The sequence below is a fragment of the Salvia miltiorrhiza genome, chromosome 7 (genome assembly GCF_028751815.1).
Source record: "Salvia miltiorrhiza cultivar Shanhuang (shh) chromosome 7, IMPLAD_Smil_shh, whole genome shotgun sequence".
NCBI classification, from domain to species: domain Eukaryota; kingdom Viridiplantae; phylum Streptophyta; class Magnoliopsida; order Lamiales; family Lamiaceae; genus Salvia; species Salvia miltiorrhiza.
Genome location: NC_080393.1, coordinates 19,792,870 through 19,812,341, shown reverse-complemented (window position 1 = coordinate 19,812,341; position 19,472 = coordinate 19,792,870). Strand labels below are relative to the sequence as shown.

At 37.1% G+C, this 19,472-nt stretch overlaps 2 protein-coding genes across 6 annotated transcripts; both read left to right on the top strand.

The window, feature by feature from the left end:
• Positions 1 to 429: 429 nt before the first annotated feature.
• On the top strand, positions 430 to 14,158 carry LOC130993224 (ADP-ribosylation factor GTPase-activating protein AGD4-like). The gene is made up of 20 exons (XM_057918035.1): positions 430 to 694; positions 802 to 878; positions 1,377 to 1,477; positions 1,844 to 1,914; positions 1,997 to 2,059; positions 3,018 to 3,062; positions 4,520 to 4,585; positions 5,848 to 5,895; positions 5,991 to 6,086; positions 6,171 to 6,212; positions 6,850 to 7,065; positions 8,339 to 8,470; positions 9,183 to 9,401; positions 9,713 to 9,796; positions 9,911 to 10,168; positions 10,698 to 10,819; positions 11,436 to 11,520; positions 12,109 to 12,563; positions 12,968 to 13,101; positions 13,789 to 14,158. Exons 1-19 carry the CDS (start codon positions 539 to 541, stop codon positions 13,080 to 13,082), a joined length of 2,451 nt encoding a protein of 816 aa, XP_057774018.1. The 5' UTR covers positions 430 to 538; the 3' UTR covers positions 13,083 to 13,101; positions 13,789 to 14,158.
• A 903-nt stretch (positions 14,159 to 15,061) lies between these two features.
• On the top strand, positions 15,062 to 18,871 carry LOC130993229 (pyruvate kinase, cytosolic isozyme). Of its 5 annotated transcripts, none has more exons than XM_057918044.1 (4): positions 15,062 to 15,135; positions 16,033 to 16,315; positions 17,288 to 17,749; positions 17,848 to 18,871. In XM_057918044.1, the coding sequence occupies exons 2-4, from the start codon at positions 16,055 to 16,057 to the stop codon at positions 18,658 to 18,660; spliced, it is 1,536 nt and encodes a 511-aa protein (XP_057774027.1). In that variant the 5' UTR covers positions 15,062 to 15,135; positions 16,033 to 16,054; the 3' UTR covers positions 18,661 to 18,871. The 5 variants fall into 5 exon arrangements, with proteins under 5 accessions (XP_057774027.1, XP_057774028.1, XP_057774025.1 ...); XM_057918045.1 differs by having other exon boundaries at positions 15,122 to 15,495; XM_057918042.1 differs by lacking the exon at positions 15,062 to 15,135 and adding an exon at positions 15,504 to 15,562.
• Positions 18,872 to 19,472: the final 601 nt, after the last annotated feature.

Genomic DNA, 19,472 nt, shown 5'->3' with positions numbered 1-19,472 from the left:
TGATTCTTCGACTGTTGCTTCACTCGGCAACTTCAATCTTCAGTCCTTCGTTCTTCAGTCTTCAGAACAGCAGGCTAAACTAGAAAAAGAACTCTAACACTTGAGTTCGAGCAGTTATAGTCTATTACAAAAGAAACCTATTGATTTTGGTATCATCAAAACAAGGAATAACATATTTCATTAAGTTCCCAACAATAAATTTGCGTGCGCGGCCCGTCGGTTCACGGGCCAAACCGTCAGACCGTGGTTCAAAAAATGGAGGCCCGAAATCGGCCCTTGTTTGTTGGCGATTTCGAACCGAAATCAGCCCGTAGAAACCGTTGACTCCCGGGCCGAACTGCCGGTTCCGGTTAGCCCATGGCACGCCTAAGGTTAACTTTAAAAAACAGTGATAATTAAGGGTTACCTAATTTGTTCGTGAGTTGTGTTTTGAATTTGGCACCAAATTAATGACAGTATATTTGCCGACAGGCTGGCGTCACCACCAATCTGACCAACGAAGGAAACACCTTTCAGTGGTAACGACGTCGTTTCTTGTATGTCCCACTCCGACACATCTCTCTCTCTCTCTTCCTCTTCCTCTTTCTCTTTCCCCGCCGGATCTCAATTTTCCTTCTACGGACTATCCGAACTCATCACCCAAGAAATGGCCACATTTATCAGGCTCGACGATTCCCCCATGTTCCAGAAACAGGCAAATATTATGCATACATATATTTATGCTCCTTTGTTTTGTGTTCTTCGCTTGTTGTTACAACTTCAGATTTTGTTCCTTTGCTTAATTCGGAGACGGATGTGTAGGTGCGATCTCTGGAGCAGACATCGGATGAGTTAAGAGATCGATGCCAGAAGCTGTACAAAAGCTGTAAGAAGTACACGTGAGCGCATTTTTCTCTACCTTAAATTTAAGTTGTACTACTTAGAAATGGTGTTGAATCTTCCAATTTCGTTATTATTAACTGTGCTCAACATACATAAATGCATATATGAGTGTTTGTGTGTTGATTTAGGGAACTCGTGATAGACTTGGCTGTGGGGCAATAACCTCATAGGTATTTTACTGGTAGTTTGACTTCAAGAATAGTTCGATCCATTTGAAAGCAGGTTCACAGACTTCTAGAGTCAGGATAATTCCTTTCTAATAGTACTCATCCTTCTAATAGTAGACATCTTTGTATGTCATCCCCTCAAAATTTTCCGTATCAATTTCTTTTCATGGAACACAACCTAGTTTATTTATCAATTTTTTTGGCAACTTATATTATAGCCAAAAGTTTACATACATGATGTTGAAAGAAAGACTGGCACCAGATATTATATAGTACTTCATTAATTCGTGAAAGACAAATTTGTTCTGAACTGGGGTTATGATGTAGGGATATGCTGGGTGAAGCATTCAATGGTGACATGAGTTTTGCTGCATCGTTAGAAGCCTTTGGTGGTGGGCTCGATGATCTTCTTGGAGTATCCATCGGAGGTAAGCAAAGTGGCTTTGAAGAAGAAATATTTGCGACCCCCACAAACACTGAATTTCTGCAGAGTGCAGACAGTTTAAACCTATCAAATTTTATATGATCTTATGTCTAGTTGAGAAGTTTATTTCCTTTTATACGTAAAATCTATACTTTGTTGCCACTGTATCCTTTCTGGAGAAGAATCTGGCAGCATGTCTCCTTTCTCAAGCATCCCTAACATTCTTTTGTTAGATTTTTAGAGTTTTATTGATACAATTAGTACAGTGGTAGACTAGTGCCATTCTAGAGATTTTCTCTTGCATCATGGTAGAATTATGGCCTCCAAGATAAGAGTAATTTTCTTATTGCCCCTTCTTGCTTTCTGACAGGTCCAGTTTTATCAAAATTTATCAATGCTCTGCGTGAGCTTGCTACATACAAGGAATTTCTACGTTCTCAAGTGAGCACATTATGTTTCTCAAATGTGAATTATTTATATGGAACTAAAAATGTAAATCCCATTCTTTCATCCTGTACTGTAGGTTGAGCATGTTCTTGTGGACCGCTTGTCTCAATTCTTGTCTGTTGATTTGCAAGATGCAAAGGTAGGCCCCATTCACTGACTATTATAAGTTATGCTTCAGATAAGTGGAGACTGGGAACTTGGAATGTCAGAATTGGTTGTTTCTGTCAAAATACTCTCGAGTTGTTTGCTTCACGTGGAATATTTTCGATATCTATCTTTTGGTTTTAACTTACTGAAGGTCTTCACTTTCTATTATTAAGATATTAAGAATGATAAGTACCTTAATTTGACAAAAGTTCATATATATTTGCCAAATTAAGTTCACTATTTATCACTTTCACTAGCCGTATGGTCACAACTCTATATTAATTGTTCATGCAGTTTCCTTTGTCCACATGGATTTTCATAAATAATTTACAACTCACTAGCCTCTATGATGGAACTGGGTATTAGGAAAAAATTCCTGTATCAAATTAAATATTGGAAGGAATCATGAGAATAGAAGAGTGGACATGAATCCTCATTGCCTCATTGGTATGACACCTTCTAGAGGAAGCCTAAAAAGAAAAATACTTGAGCTTCATTAAGATGCTGAAATTTACTGAAATGGATGGATTTTCACCTTACCTCAGCGGCTCAGCCCTATTGGATTGGGAAACGAGGCTTTAAATAGCCTGTCACCTGACCTTGATAAGTAATTAAGTGGATTTGCCTCCGGCCTCTGCTTTCTTTCCGCTTTTAGCACGTAGTTAATAGAATGATATGGTTTTGGCTTCTACATAAAATTTGGAGAGAGATACATTGATATATCTAATGTGTTATACTCCCTCCGTCCCATTATTACTTTTGGGCACGGAGATTAAGAAATGTGTAGAAAGTAGATAAAGTGGGTTGGTGGAAATTGTTTAAATATTAGGTTTAGAGAGAGAATGTATTGCCAAAAAAGGAATGAGACATCCCATTATGGAAAGTGGGATATTTGTAATGGGACGGAGGGAGTATCTTGTTGTATGATATTTACAAATTTCCTCTTGCAGGAGTCCCGTCGCCGGTTCGACAAGGCCATATATACATATGACCAGGTATGTAAGACCTTTCTGTAGAAGAATTTATATTCTATTATATAGTCATTGCTAGAAATCGAATGTCCCAAAGGCTTGTTGCTTAAACTATATTATTTTCAATGTCTGGATACAAAATTCTAAAAAGTTTAATAGTCAAACTGCGAAATATTTGTTTCTCAGTTGACCCTCCCCCCACAGGACCATTTCTGAAGCTTCTGCTGTAATTTAACTCTCTCTCTAAAGGCTAATAGTTTATTCAGTTCAGGCTGCTTATGTTTGCATGTTAGACCAACTTTTACTAGAATAGTTCAGTATATCTGCATTTGCCAGCTTTTGCTTCAGATATTACACCTCTTCGGCTCTCCATCATTATGTACCTGGTGAAGACACTACCCAGCTAGCTATAAGTGCATACTGGTCTGTAGGAACTAAAAAAAACGAGCAGTCCCCTTATTCACACAGATGGTATGGATTAGGTGAAAGACCACATTGTAAGTCACAAGAAATTGTGTTCAATTGTTCATGTCCATCAAATTTTTGATAACTTGATTGGATATCAATACAATCCCGACTTCGAGCATTTTTAGCACTTGCCCATGTAAGACTGTGAGACATACTGATGGACACTCTTAACAAGCCAAAGAACAATGCCTTGTTTTCTCATAGCGAGTTAATCAACCTTCAATGAAATTACCCCACCCACAAGGCCAAAATAAAGTATTTAGCCACTGAATGCAATGGGATGCTCAACCTTTTTTCTACATGCTAGAAGATACATCTTTTCAGTGGTGCCCTAGTGCTTCTGTATTCATAATGGCCGACCTTACTCAGCCCCAACACTCCAGCACATTACATTAGTCTTTTCTACATTAGCCTTTCCCCAGACCAAAACAATAAGCACCAGGCATCACCAGCTGTGCAGCATGATCACAACTTGGAGAAGCAGCTGGATTCTAATACCAATTGCATGTCTATCAGCGTACCTTTCCTCGAAAGGCATGTGTTGAACTGAAGAGAGCCTAAAGCACTAAAACTCCAAATTATATTCATCTTACCAATTTAGAATCCTATTCCAAACCTTAGAGACATAATTTCGAGTTTGCATCTCACATTACCAATAACGGGTCAAAGTTTAATACTCCCTCCATCCCATTATTGTTGTCCCAAAACTTTTGGGCATGAGAATTAAGAAGGTGTAAATTGGTTAGAAGTGGTAGGACTCACACCTTTTAAAAAGTTAATTATTACCTTTTATGGAAATGAGACAATAATAATGGGACAATCCAAAATGGTAAGTGAGACAACAGTAATGGGATGGAGGGAGTACCTTGGTAATACAATTTGTAGATTTGCACCTATAACACCGATGTGAATCCAACTTATGAACCTTGCATTTGGAACTGCGATACTTTCTTTTAGGTATACAATTTATGTCGCTGTTCTTTAAGTTTTCTTTTTTACTTTGGTTTTGTCAGGCACGGGAAAAGTTTGCTTCTTTAAAGAAGACGACACGGGATGAAGTTGTTGCTGAATTAGAAGAAGTATGTTTTTTAATTGCTTCATACTCATATCACATTTATCATTGTCAAGTAAAATTTTATTGCTTGAACTTACATGGCCATAACCATTTTTTCATCTTTGTCACTATTCCTGTCAACATACCATCATTATAACATATGAACCAAGGTCTTTTGATTTTAAATCTCCTCTGGACCTTAGGTGGAATGCATTCTCCATGGTAATCTATTGTTGAATGAATTCTTGAGACATACAGAAGAATGCTTTGTTATCTCTTTTACGGATGAGATCTTTCCTGCCCATAAATATAAGACACTACTATTTAAGAAACAAGGGCATGGAACGCAATATTCAGAAGTTAGTTGATGAAAGGGCTCACCATGTTGGTGAAACGTTAAAAGTACATTTAATATGATTTTATATGTTATAAAGTTTTTAGGGCTTTTACTTTTTCTTGGCGTACTTCTATTTGAAACACACTAGTTTTGAATTACTTCTTTGACCATAAAATGAGACGGTATGATTTGCTATATGTTCCTACTAGATTGCTTTTCCTGTCTATGTCATTCTTTATTACATGACTTTAGCATTGATGAGTTAGCAAATATTAGAAAACACTAAAATAATATCTGTGCTATACTACTAATCTCGTCTGCTAGCCTTTGTGAAAATCACTATCTTTAATGTAACAAAAAATCCATGCATCTTACAAGGTATCTGACAAATAAGTGTGAGAATACTCCTATTTCTTCACAAAAACTTGTTTCTGTTTAAACATGCATGTTTTTAACAGAATACATTTTAATTCCTTGTCCGGAAAGTGAACTCTTTGGAATATCTTTACACAAGTAACACAATTACACCTTTGATGTTGGGAAAGTGGGGCTCATCTCTTGTGTGTGTTTGTCTCATGGTACTTCTTCCTGCAATACTAGATGTGTATGTTGATAGAAGGAAATAGGATTACTTAACTAGGGATGTGTGAAGTATGCAACTGGGTATGCATGTTGATATGTGATCCCATCAAGGTTCTAAGAGCAAGACCTGTCCTGGTTTCAGAAATTAAATGGACTATTTTTAAATTTTGAGTTTTCTGGGGCACTTCATGGTTTCTTTACTTTTGTCATATTACTTGAATGTTCAATCATATATATACTTGCTTGAATTAGTAAATTCTATCTTAATCTTATTGCACTTGAAATTTTGCATAAGTACGTTTGGCACATGTGTTTCTTGGATTTCGTTTTTCTAAATGATGGAAACCTGACTGCTAATTATGTGACAGGACTTACAAAACTCAAAGTCAGCATTTGAAAGAAGTCGCTTTAATTTGGTATGATGATCAAATGATCCTCTTACTCATTTGTATGAGCTTTCCTTCATAATCTTGCACTTGAGCTACATTGCCTTTGATTTTAAGAATTTCAGGTAAATGCTCTCACGAATGTTGAAGCCAAAAAGAAATTTGAGTTCTTGGAATCTTTCAGTGCAATTATGGATGCACACTTACGGTTCTACAAATTGGTACGTTCTCAGTATACTAATTTGTATAAAGACTCATGCATGGTGTTGGTATATTCTGACCAAAATGTCAATATATGTTTCTAGGGGTTCAACCTACTGAACCAAATGGAGCCATTCATTCACCAGGTATGGTAATCATCCTAACTTGCACAAGTCTTCTTTTGAAGGCAAATGAGAGATTGTTTTTAAGGTTGTTAGATGATAATGGCAATATATATATATTTTGTCCAGTGCTCTCTAGGAATAATTTATTTAAGGCTGTAAGTTGATAATATGCAATCTTTCCTGAATTGCTCATTCTGATATAACAGTAATTATTTTAGTATCTAATTGATGTAGGGGGCGTTTACTTTTCATGATTGATGAGAAAGATAATTGGGTATTTTTATCCTCATCACTAAGATATCTCCAATCTCACCCTTTCAATGGGATATGAATAAAGCAAAATTAGCTCAAATGATATAAATTATCAAGGTTTGGGAGATCCCGAAGTTTCCATCCATCTTAGTAAACAAGAGATTAGCCTATACTGTTTTTATCTATCTAGGCTAATCCTCAAAAGTACACGCCCCTTAGTGAAGTGTTAGGTGTTATCATTTAAATTATTCCTTCTTTCTGCAGCTTACTAGAACACTCAACTTATTTTCTGTACAAACCACACACACACACACAAACAAATATTGCGCATGTTGTATATGAGTATGGAAGAGGTCACTGAGGTTGATCTCATCATGATTAAGAGCAATTCTCTCTACAAGTTCAGGTGTTGACATATGCACAACAATCAAAGGAGCAGGCAAAAATTGAACAAGATAAACTTGCTAAAAGGATCCAGGAGTTTAGGACACAATCAGAGTTGAACCAGTTGCAGGCATCAAATAATTTGGCAACCTCTTCAAATGCTATTGGGGTGAATGGATACTGCATGGATGCTTATAAGAGCAAGGATGCAATTATACTGGCCACTTCTAAAGGTGAGGTGAGTTGCTATTCTTACAGTGTTATCGGAAGTTGAGTGTTGTTCCTAGTTATCAATTAATGCATGAGTGAGCAAGGTCCAGCCTTGTAAGTTTTATTCTACTTCCCCCTGCCCCTCCCTTTCATTCGCTGTCATAAAGGATGTAGCATGCCTTTAGACAATGTCCTGGAGAGGCTATGCCTAGTTAGCTTTTACAACACAGACCATAGATATGCCAGTTGTCAGCACCAAGCATATTCATCAGTACTTACCCTGCTGTAGGGGAAGAAAACTTGCAAGATTAAGAAAAATGGGTAGTTAATTGCCTATAAATTACTAGACTTTCATCAAATTTTGGGTTTGCATACCAACATTAAGTTTGGCGTGTTAATTACTGAACTATTGATTTAATTTGATTTTGCTACCAATTAGGATTCCAACCAAACTTATTGCTGACATGGCTAGTCGAATAATTGACGTGACATAATTGTTTTCGCGTGGCAATCGTCCTGATTGGTAGCAAAATCATATTAAATTAATAGTTCAGTGATTACCATGCCAAACTTTGAAGTTAGTATACAAAACCAGAATTTGATGAAAGTTTAGTAATTTATTGGCAATTAACCCAAAAAAATATTTGTGAAATAAAGAAAGACAACCCTTCGAATGGATAAGTCTTACTGACAAAGAAAAGACAAGAACATGAATGTCCACACTTGCTCTGAACAAGAACTTCCTCCAGTTTTGGTTTCTTAAATTTGGTTACCTTTCTGCTTGCGAAGTTTATAGATGAGATTAAATGCTGTAGAGTTTCACCTATGAAAGAGGTGCAGTTTTGACGCATATCTCATTTGGATTGAATCAAAGGAAATGGTGGCAGCATTTCCTGATTCTTATTAAATTGTATGAAAGGATCAAAATAATGTCATAATACACAGCTGAATTGAGAAAAGGACTGAAGCAAGAGAAAAAGAATTGACATTCTGGTTCCATGACCTGGATAATTGTCTCAAGATCTTCATTAACTTGACCATCTACAATAGCTGTTTGAGCCGCAAGAGGAAACATATAAAAAAGAATTTGACACTCCTAATTGTCATCAGAGAGGATACAAGTTGATTTCCGTTTGCCGGTTGAGAATCTTGAGATGCCCAAATCCAAATAAAACCCGCCGCCACACGGTTTCATTTTAACTTAAAATGAATCTAAACACATAATGTTAATTTTCCAGCACTGTTGTGGAAAATGACGCTGCATACTTTATGAAACATAATACACCATTTCATTTGTTCAGGTCCAGACAATCAAGCAGGGGTATCTTTTAAAAAGATCTTCAAGCCTCAGAGCAGATTGGAAGAGGAGATTCTTTGTACTCGACAGTCAGGGGACTTTATATTATTACAGAAACAAAGGTGTCAGACCAGGGGTATGCTATAGAACTGTTCTATTTCAAATCAGTGACTTGCATTTGTTATGTGTCAAATTTGTGTGTCCCTGATTTCTACCTTTTTTCTGTTGAATGCTATTTGTGATATGTTCTCTATGTGCACTTTGATGCGTACCTTTTTCAAATCAGACCAGAGGACCGCTGTTTGGTGTATATCTTCATTCAGCATGAAGTGTATAGCCATCCTACTTGAGTTTTGAGAAATCTCTGAAATCACTATAGTTTAGTTTGTGAACTTGAAAGCTTATTTCATCTTATAAACATCTCGAAAGAATCTGAGTCCATGTCCAATTCTATAATCATTGAAGGATGAATGCTATTATCCTTTTTGAGATGCTCTTTTGAACTCTCATGCTGTAGATACTGTACTGCTACACACTATCTACTGCAGAAATAGTGCCATTTTAGCTGTTTGTCTTTCTGGTGCAATCTTTCCCTAACAGAATTTGGTCTGTCCTAGTTCCTTCTTGTGCCTCTGCCAGTTCATTTTTAAAAGTTCTGTCCACTGAATACCTATCTATAATATTTGACAAGAAAATTGTATATCTTGTTTTGTCTTAGTGAAGATAAAATCGTAAAATAGTATTTGATTATATGGTTTTTTCCCTACTGAATCGATCTGGCGTGTAGTATGGTTCAGCCCCTTTTCATTGGAGAAGTGAGTCTTATTTCATCTATTCCCATTTCCCAGGTTTCCCCTTCACTGCATCCTTCCCACCCATCGGAGAATAATCATCGTGTATTTTCTAGATTCCGATCAAGGCACCATCGAGAATCATCTGTTGGTGAAGAAAACTTAGGCTGTAGCACAGTGGATTTGCGTACTTCAACAATAAAGATTGATGCTGAAGATACTGATTTACGACTATGCTTCCGAATAATTTCACCAATGAAAACCTATACATTACAGGTAATAGGTTGAGAATACTCGACTGCATTGATGTTGGAAATTTTAATTTTTCCACTACAGCCATCTTTAAAATTAAAGTGTTTTTTTTTCTTTTTTCTTTTCTTCCCCCGCCTTTTGTTTTCTGCTTTGCTGTATCTTTCCTGAAGTCGTGTAAAAATAGGAGTTATCTTCTTCCGAAAAAATTGGAATTATTATCTCCAATTAAATTTAGCCTGTCCAATTGGTCACGCGTGTGAACTGGGGGATTGGGAGTATAATGGATTAGCACCACTTATTAGTCATTTATTTCAACGTTTTGTTGGTCGAAATAGGCTGAAACTGAAGCTGATAGGATTGACTGGATGAACAAAATCAGAGGAGTCATTGCATCCCTCCTGAATTCTCACCTGCACCAGGTGAAGTTTATACTTATTATGATTGTGAATCAATTGTCTGAAATGTCTTATAGAAAATTCAGGTCTTTTGAGTTTTAACAAAGGCATTTATTTATTTATGTATTTTGTTGACAGTTAGATATGGGGAGTATTGGTAATGATTCCTCTGGCATGCCTTTTAGTCAACCATTTGATAATGCTGGAAGCACTTCAGATGACACGAGAGTCAACCGAGCTGATTCTGTTTCCAGGATCCTGAGAGAAGTTCCTGGGAATGATCAATGTGCTGAATGCAGTGCTTCAGAACCTGATTGGGCATCTCTAAATCTTGGCGTATTAATATGCATCGAGTGCTCCGGGATCCATCGTAATCTTGGAGTTCACATATCTAAGGTATATACTTAATCCCCCTCTTTAGATATAATTTTCAGCTTAATGTTGTTGTGTCTATTGTTGTGCTTCTTTATGTAATTTGTTATAGTAATTACTTAATTACTTATTTGATTTCTATTTGACCATGAATACATAATCTGCTCTATTCCGTGTTACGTGTAAAATGAAACAAATGTTATTTAAAGGTTCAAGTGATCAAGATAAAATTATTTATACCGAGTTCTGGGGGAGTTGGGCTTACTGTGTATGTTACCATACCCTTCTTCTTTTTCTTTATTTTTGGAGGCTTTGTTAGCAAAAATGGTAAAGTAAGATGTATGTTGTATCTAGAAATGTTCTCAACATTTAAGGCCCTTTGAACAATTTTTCACTTTTAGAAAAACTTTGTTTGTTATCCAAAAACAGGAAGAAAAAAAAAAATATGACATTTGTATTTGGTTCAAAAATCAGATGTTCTTGAACTTTGTTTTGCAAGTTTTCATAGCCTCATTAACCAAAAAGTTACATATTTTTTGCCTGCCATTTACAGATTAGGTCAGTCACCTTGGACGTCAAAGTTTGGGAACCTACTGTCTTGGAATTATTCCAGATACTGGGTAATACATACTGTAATTCTGTCTGGGAGGAGTTGCTTCCTCTGCACAGAGGCTTGTAAGTTCCTCTAAACTTTACTGCAATCTAAGTGCAAATGTAGAGGGGGTTACAAGGACCTCTACCTGAAACTTGAGTATTTTCTGATTTATTACTGAATATGGAGCATCTTAAATTATAGTAAAATGTAGTTTTAGGTAGAAACAGATTTTAGTATATTGATTTAGGGCAAAAGAACATAGATTACCCATTGTACAAGAAGTCAAGAAAGTGACATACCTGAAATATCTACCTATAACCTAGGAAATGAAAACCTAATCTGTAACACTTCCAGACAAACTATACAATATACACATACAGGATAAAACATTAATTCATTAAGAGAAAAACTTTGAGGATAGTGGTGAACAACTATCATTAGATAATAGTAGTACCAATGATATGTGAAGGAGCAAGGAGACTTGGCTGATGTTATTTTGGTTCAAGGAGAACCTGCTAAACTAGGTAATCTACCAGGTTCTACTGATTCAACTTGGTAACATATGGGACTAAACACGTATATAGTTAATAATTTTTTTAAAAAAATAAAAAAATAGCTTTATATACTTGTAGTTTTATTGTTATGAAGAAAGTATTAATCAATTTCTAAATTGTTTTACGAAATCGCCAAATGAAGAAATTTGGAGTATGAAGGCCCAGCAGTTACCAAACCAGGCCCAGATGATGCATCTCATCAAAAGGAGTTGTACATTCAAGCAAAGGTATATGTCTTGATAATTTCTGCTTATTTTACTTTTTAATTTATAGTACACTGCTCAGTGTTGTATGTCTTTGTATCTAATTAACAGACATATCTAGTATTCTAATGGAAAAAAATTTACATATACTTGCGTAACTTTGATATGGTGATTGAGGAAGGAATACTATTTTCTTTTGTGTACGCACCTCAAAAAGGAATGCATATCAGGTGGGTTCAATAATTCATAATTGGCTTGATTAGGGGGGCTTAAGTCCTTCCTTTATCATATTGGTTGACATTGGAGATGGACACATGGTTTGGGTTGATGGACAGCAGAACAACTTAATGAACTTTGGGTATCATCATTTTTTTTACCTTGAAATTAAATTTCTTGTATGGGTTTTCTTTTTTCCTTGCCTTTTCTTTGTGTTGGGGGAGGGGAGTACAATGAGGATTGAGCCTGAGACCTCTCCACTTGAGTGTCCCTGAAGGGGCTTGATATGGAAATACTGTATTTGGTTTTACATCCTTGTGATATTCTTCTTCTTCCTCCTTCTTACATTGCTTTCAACTTGTTTTAGAAGACTGAGTTTCTAGTTACTAAATGCAGTATGTCCGCAAACTGCTTGTAAATAAAGAAGCTGGCACACCCAGGGATCTGTCTGCTTCCACCATCTGGGAGGCAGTTAGAAGCAACAATCTGCGGGAAGTGTATCGCCTCACTATAGCATCGGATGTTAATATAGTAAACTCAACCTATGAAGACATGGTTGGTTGCAGTTTGCACCACGATGACATGGGTTCACAAGAAAGCTCCCATGATCCTGATATAAAACAGTCCGATCCAGCGACTTGCAAGAGGATCAAGTCTTCAGGTGATCCCGGTGACTGTCTGCAGGGTTGTTCTTTATTGCATTTGGCATGCCATGGTGGAAGCTTGGTTATGCTGGAGCTGTTGTTGCAGCTAGGTGCTGATGTGAATAAGTATGACTATCATGGCAGAACTCCTCTGCAACATTGCATCTTGAAAGGAAACAATGTGATGGCAAAGTATTTGCTAAGAAGGTAATCCTCGATAATAATAAATTTCAATCATTATTAGAAGATGTTTGTTCATCTATATTCTATTCCCTAGTTTAACTAGCGAGAAGAGTATCTTACTTACAGTCTTTCCTCAAAGATGAGTTCCTGGGTATATATTAAGTTGGGTATAATTCTATCTGAAGCTCTCTACTTATCCTTTTTCATGTTGACAGTCAAATACACTGTAAAACAAGGTTCAAAACAGTAACATGGCATTCCCTTATTTTATATTTTAATAAAAATAATTTTTATTTAAAAAATGTCAAACATCACATGCTATAGATATTGAATGAATGAAGGGTCAAATTTATTGTGATATTATCTTTCAAGGATTGGATTTGTTATGAGATGGTAGTCTCACTTTGTTTGCTACATACATTATCCAGAGGTGCACGAACATCTATAAAGGATGCTGGAGGCTGCACTGCTTTAGAAAGGGCCATGGAGATGGGAGCAATAACTGATGAGGAGCTCTTCATCTTACTTGCGGAAAGTGAGTGACACGGAGGGCGTGGACAAGGTGAGTTTATTCAGCACTTCATCACTGTAAACATGCCCATATCATCATTCTTTTCACGATGCTCATGGCTTTCATATCAAGTGCAGTCACAACTCTTTTGTTAGTGATACCTAGTTCACATCTCAATTTCTGCAAGAAAAATAGAGAAGGTTTCTAAGAGACTATTCTAATGGTCCAGATTTTGATTGCCGGTCTTAAATAGTGTGAAAAGAGTTTTCAACATCTTGTGCACTAGGGGCTTTTACTATTCAGGATTAGCCTAGATAGATAGAAACAGTATAGACTAATCTATCATTTACTAAAACGGATTAGAAACTTTGGGATATCCTGAAGTCCTTGATTATTTCTATAATATATATGAGATAACGTGCTTGATACATTTTCGGTTTAAAGGGCTAGGATTGTAGAAATCCTTGTGATGAAGATAAAAAATACTCAATCATGTATATTGTTGTTAATCCTAAATAGTAAATGTGCCCTTAATCATTTATCAGTACTTTAGATTACCACCGTGTGAAGAAGAAAGGTTTGCAGTAATGGAGCAAACTCGTTTTACTTTCTGCATATCGATGTTCAGTATTTACTTGCTATCTTTACTATATATCGGTGCTTTCCATTTGCATTATGTAACACGCGACTTTCCATAAGCTACTGGGTGGTAGGCTTATATCGTAATTTTCTTCACAGTTCTCTCCGTGCGTTTATATCAATTTGTGACAAATGGGCCCTGAAAGTTGAGAACGGCAACGAGAATCTAAATGCATAGTTTGAGGTGAGCATTTTCAGGACATGGTCCAGTTTTTGGCAGGAGTTGGAAGACTTTTATTACACTGTATGATTCCTCTTGCAAGAACACAAGTAGAATTGGAAATTGGAGCCAAGACATACATAGCTCAAGTAGCCCTTTTGAGTTGTGTTTTTGTCTTCAGTTACAATGGCATGTAAGAGCAGTTCCTTTATGACCGTTCCACTTCTGTGCAAGTGTTGTTGTCTGTTAATTTCAACAATCACTTAAATTTGAAGAGATGATTTACATTAATTCTCAAAAAAAGAAAGAGATGATTTATTGGTGTGTATATTATTTGGGGACATAAAACCACTGGCATTGACTGCTAAGTTTTAAGGGTTTGATTGCAAACAAATTCATTTCCTTTAGTCATTATCTTGTGTTGATTGTATACTTATTTTAATTTCAGCTGTCCACTTGAGCCCTGATTTTGATGAAGTAATGCCAATTTTATTTGATTTTGGTGTCAATAATCTGATTAGTATGGTATTTCAAGTTCCGCGTAACACATCATCATTTACTAGTTTAATCTAAGTTTGATTTTAGTTTGAGCTCGTTTAGGAGCTAATAATTCACCATATTACTTTTCGTACGTATATACCTACACTGATCACATAGTCATCTTCATGGGTTTTTCTTCTCATGTTAAAAAATAAAATAAAAATTGCACTACTTTCTTTTGTATTATCCTATTTTTATGTAAATCGTCCATTTCCTCATTCAAGTTGTATTTTGCATTTCACTTTTAAAATTGTAAACATTTATTTATTTTTTCTAAAATTCTTTAGTGGTTTCTTGAATACTAATAGAAGAAGATCAAAACGTTTTAGCATAGACAACACAAATTAAAAGTGAACATCTAGTTACAATTTCTTATTGAAATAAAATGGTAAGTGAATGCTTCTAATTTTTGGTTACTTTTTTGCTATTAAAAAAAAACTGCGTCACTTCTAACATTTAATTGCTTCTCGATAGGAATTGCATCTGACATGCAAACTCAATGTTCTAGAAAGTTTCATTTCTAGATGAAAGTTCGAATAATTCTCAAAATGTAGCTATTACACACCTAGGCGAGTAATTGGCAAAAGAAAAAAAACGATTAATTGCGTAAAATTATGTTGAAAAGTCCATTAATTGAAAATTATAATTCCTTTCCATTCCATTCCTTGGATACAATCTCTCACTTTCAAGGAGCACATAATTTATCTTCTTTTGCAGTTGGCCATGAAACTGAAAGAAAGTAGCCAGTTGAGTATGCTTCAATTAATATTATTATCATTATTATTAATTATGAACAAATTATTTACTTGCTACTGAGTGGAAAATATCTTCCTAAAATAGTAAGAAATAAAAGGCAAATAGCTAAGGTGCGATTTCTTTGGGAAAAGGTAATTGCTGCTATAATGAAAATGAAACCAGTCAAAAAATTTCTGCGGGTGGGAGTCCCGGTTTCCGGTTTGTAGCACGTGGCGCTTAACTTAAGAGACTAATCGACTACGCTCGGACAAGGATCCTCCCAGATCTCCCACCTTTGGAATTTTCTCTTTCAACTATTTTTCAACTTGTTCAATCTTTGCCTTTTTTTTTCTTTCTTCACCGCAAACAAGGTTTGTGCCTCATTCTTCTTCTACTCCATTTACAGTCGGTGCTTCCATATGCTTTATTTATTTCTCTGTGGGTTCTTGAATTTTTGTTAAAAAAAAGATCTTTGTTAGTTGTTGAGCTTCACTTGTTATTTTTATGTTTATTATGTGGTTTTAAGACTTCTGTTTATCTGAATGTTGTGTAAAATGGGGGAAAAAAGGTGAAAAGGGAAGAAAGAATCATAAGGGCATATTCGATTCGATTCCATGTTTTACTGTGATTCATACTGTTTGATATTCACTTTTTCCTTTTGCTCATCCCGTTTGAATCTGAGTCTTTTGTCAATTTCAAATTCCTTTCCTGAAATGCAGCTCAATTTTCTTGCTTGAGGTAGTTGGTTGAGAGGAGTAAGTGTGTGTTGTGTGTTGATTAACAATGGTGTATATAGATACTGAGGGGCTTCTGCTCATCCCATTTGAATCTGAATCTTTTGTCTATTGCAAATTCCTGTCTTGATCATTCTTGGTTGAGGAGTAAGTGTGTGTTGTGCGTGTTTCCAGATAAAGTGCAGGTTGATTAGCAATGGCGAATGTAGACATGGAGGGGATCTTGAAGGAGCAGCCGTGTGATGATGTTCGAGTTCCAAAGACTAAGATCGTGTGCACCCTGGGACCGGCTTCTAGAACGGTGCCGATGCTGGAGAAGCTGCTTCGTGCAGGGATGAATGTTGCTCGATTCAACTTCTCACATGGCACCCATGAGTACCACCAGGAGACTCTCGACAACCTCAAGATTGCTATGCAGAACACTCAGATCCTCGCGGCTGTCATGCTCGATACCAAGGTTGCCTTGTGCCTTCCATTTTGCTACCCATTTATATATATTTGTTCTATGTTCTCTAATGACATGTTATCATCTTCTTTGAGATTGTTTATTTGTGCTGGAAAAATGGACTAAAAATTAAGAAGCTAGTTCTTTATATTGTTTTCCTAAGGAGTGATAGGATAGATTGATAAAATATATGATTGAGTATTTGAGGGATAAGATGGTCAAACAAGTTCATAATTAATCAATCCATCAAAGTAAATGGTAGATTAGCTTGAATTACTTTATCAATCCCATCACTCAAAGTAACCCCGCCCCCCCCTCTCCCCCCTAATGGTATTGTATTCGATGAATAAACGGATTGGCGCTTAGGACCTTTCTTGCAGGAGCTGCATACCTCTTTATACAGAAAATGGTTACTTCCATGAAATTTCTAAGAAAGTAATGTGTATAAATTCTAAGAGATTGAACGAGCATAGTCGAGGAGAATAGGGTTTCCTAGATTTTCTTTCAGCTTCTACTAAAACTGAAATTTATCGCAACATGCATATTTCTCCGTTTCTTGGTTTCTTTAATTGATTGTTTTCAAAAGATATTGACGATGGTCTAAGTTCTGAAGACTTCCTTTTCATCTGCTTGTGAGCTACATTTTTTACTGCCACAAACAATATATAAGCTGGCAGGAAACTGGCAAGATGAGTGTTGTCGGCCAATGTCAATTTTGCAAAGATCTCAAAGTGAAATTTTGAGACTAGTTACTAGCTAAGTTGCAGCCTTTCTGCTTATGAAAGGCTTTTTTACAAGTTTGTGTAGATTTTGATGATAGTTGGTATCGATAGGTCATGTGTGTGCATTCAAATTACTTGAATCATTCTTTAATGGTTGGATATAAAGCGTGAATGAACAGCTTAATGGTCTTATATCCCTGAAAATCTATATATCAATCAATCTACTTGAAGTTACAAAAATATATCATGTATTCTTCATCAGGGCCCCGAGATTCGAACTGGTTTCCTCAAGGATGGAAAACCAATTCAACTGAAGGAAGGCCAGGAAATCACTATAACAACTGATTACACCATAAAAGGAGACGAAAAAATGATCTCTATGAGTTATAAAAAACTGCCCGTTGACTTGAAACCGGGAAACAATATTCTGTGCGCAGATGGTACCATCACATTTTATGTTTTGTCATGTGACCCTGCTGCTGGAACTGTGAGATGCCGGTGCGAGAACACTGCCATGCTGGGCGAGAGGAAAAATGTCAACTTACCCGGCGTTGTTGTGGATCTTCCTACGCTTACAGATAAGGACAAGGAAGATATCCTCGAATGGGGCGTTCCTAATAATATCGATATGATTGCTCTCTCCTTCGTGCGTAAGGGATCTGATCTAGTTAATGTCAGAAAGGTTCTCGGCCCTCATTCCAAGCGTATACAGTTAATGTCAAAGGTTTGTTCAACTTCTTCGAACGTTTCTTTCCGATTTTGTCACAAGTTAGAAACTGTTTATCGTTGCAATATGTTCATTTTCTTGAATTTGTGTTCAAGGTTGAGAACCAAGAGGGGGTCATCAACTTCGATGAAATCCTCCGTGAGACTGACTCGTTCATGGTTGCTCGTGGCGATCTTGGAATGGAAATCCCGGTGGAGAAGATATTCCTTGCGCAGAAGATGATGATATACAAGTGCAACCTTGCTGGAAAACCTGTCGTGACTGCTACGCAGATGCTCGAGTCCATGATCAAGTCTCCGAGGCCAACCCGCGCCGAGGCGACCGACGTGGCCAACGCTGTCTTGGACGGCACCGACTGTGTGATGCTCAGCGGGGAGAGCGCTGCCGGAGCTTACCCAGAGCTTGCCGTGAAGATCATGGCTCGAATCTGCGTCGAAGCTGAGTCTTCTCTCGACTACGCGGCGATCTTCAAGGCGATGATCAAGTCGACCCCACTGCCGATGAGCCCCTTGGAATCGCTCGCGTCTTCGGCCGTGCGCACGGCGAACAAGGCGAGAGCGAAGCTCATCGTCGTGATGACGCGCGGCGGGTCCACGGCCAAGCTGGTGGCCAAGTACCGGCCGGCTGTCCCAATATTGTCGGTGGTCGTCCCGCTTCTAACGACGGACTCATTCGATTGGTCGGTGAGCGACGAGACCCCGGCGAGGCAGAGCCTTGTGTACAGAGGCTTGATTCCGGTTCTTGCTGAAGGATCTGCGAAAGCCACTGATACTGAATCGACTGAGGTCATTCTTCAAGGGGCGTTGAAGTTTGCTACCGCCAGAGGGCTCTGCCAGTCGGGCGACGCGGTCGTGGCCCTGCATCGCATCGGAGCTGCATCGGTAATCAAGATTTGCGTGGTCAAGTAAGTGTGTCATCTCCATGCCTAGATTGGATGGGAGTTGGTTGGAGGTATTATTATTCTATGTTTTGTGAGTGATGGGCTGCCATTTTTAATATTGCAAGCATACTACATAATAATGCAATGCAGGCAGTGATGTGTGATATGTATTTCAGAGTTTGTGATTATCTTGTTTTCATCTTCGTCTTATCGAATTCACACATCAAAACCTTTGTCAACTGACTCTAAACAGTAACCAAGATATGTAAGACAATTTTGTGGGGGGTTTTGGCGTAAGACGGCGGCAGAATACGTCGATTTCGAATCGCAACTGTCGCCTTGTCTGCATTTGGTCTTCCTCTTTCTCCTTCATAGCAACGGTGAAGGAGTTGTGCCGTTACCATTGATTAATTTTTTTGATTAAATAAGGGTAATTGGTGTCTAAATACACCAACTTTGGACCAATTTTGGTATTTAACATAAACTTTAAAAGTTTGGTATGAATACATGAACTTTGAATTTAGTTAAGATTTGACATCCAATTAGTTTTGAATATTCAAAAAATAACCCCATTATAAAATTCTTTGTACTTTAACCCCTAAAGATTTTGATTTGGACTTAAAGACAATTTATACCTAAAACATGATGAACAATGGGCTTAAATGGTATATCGGCTGGAAACTTTCCTCGTGCCCGATAGATTACCTGGTAATCTGGGTCTGGACTGTGAGACAACGCCACGTACTATTAAGCAAGAAACAATTTAAAAGATCCTTGTTTAAAATGGTATCAGAGCGGGTTTTTATAGAGGAATTATATTATTTTTAATTTATTTTTGAT

Coding starts and splice junctions, on each gene's coding strand:
- LOC130993224 (XM_057918035.1), top strand. CDS start 539: ATGTCCCACTCCGACACATCTCTCTCTCTCTCTTCCTCTTCCTCTTTC. Junction 3,063..4,519: donor CCATATATACATATGACCAG/GTATGTAAGACC, acceptor TGGTTTTGTCAG/GCACGGGAAAAGTTTGCTTC. Junction 7,066..8,338: donor TGGCCACTTCTAAAGGTGAG/GTGAGTTGCTAT, acceptor TCATTTGTTCAG/GTCCAGACAATCAAGCAGGG.
- LOC130993229 (XM_057918044.1), top strand. CDS start 16,055: ATGGCGAATGTAGACATGGAGGGGATCTTGAAGGAGCAGCCGTGTGAT. Junction 16,316..17,287: donor CTGTCATGCTCGATACCAAG/GTTGCCTTGTGC, acceptor ATTCTTCATCAG/GGCCCCGAGATTCGAACTGG. Junction 17,750..17,847: donor GTATACAGTTAATGTCAAAG/GTTTGTTCAACT, acceptor TTTGTGTTCAAG/GTTGAGAACCAAGAGGGGGT.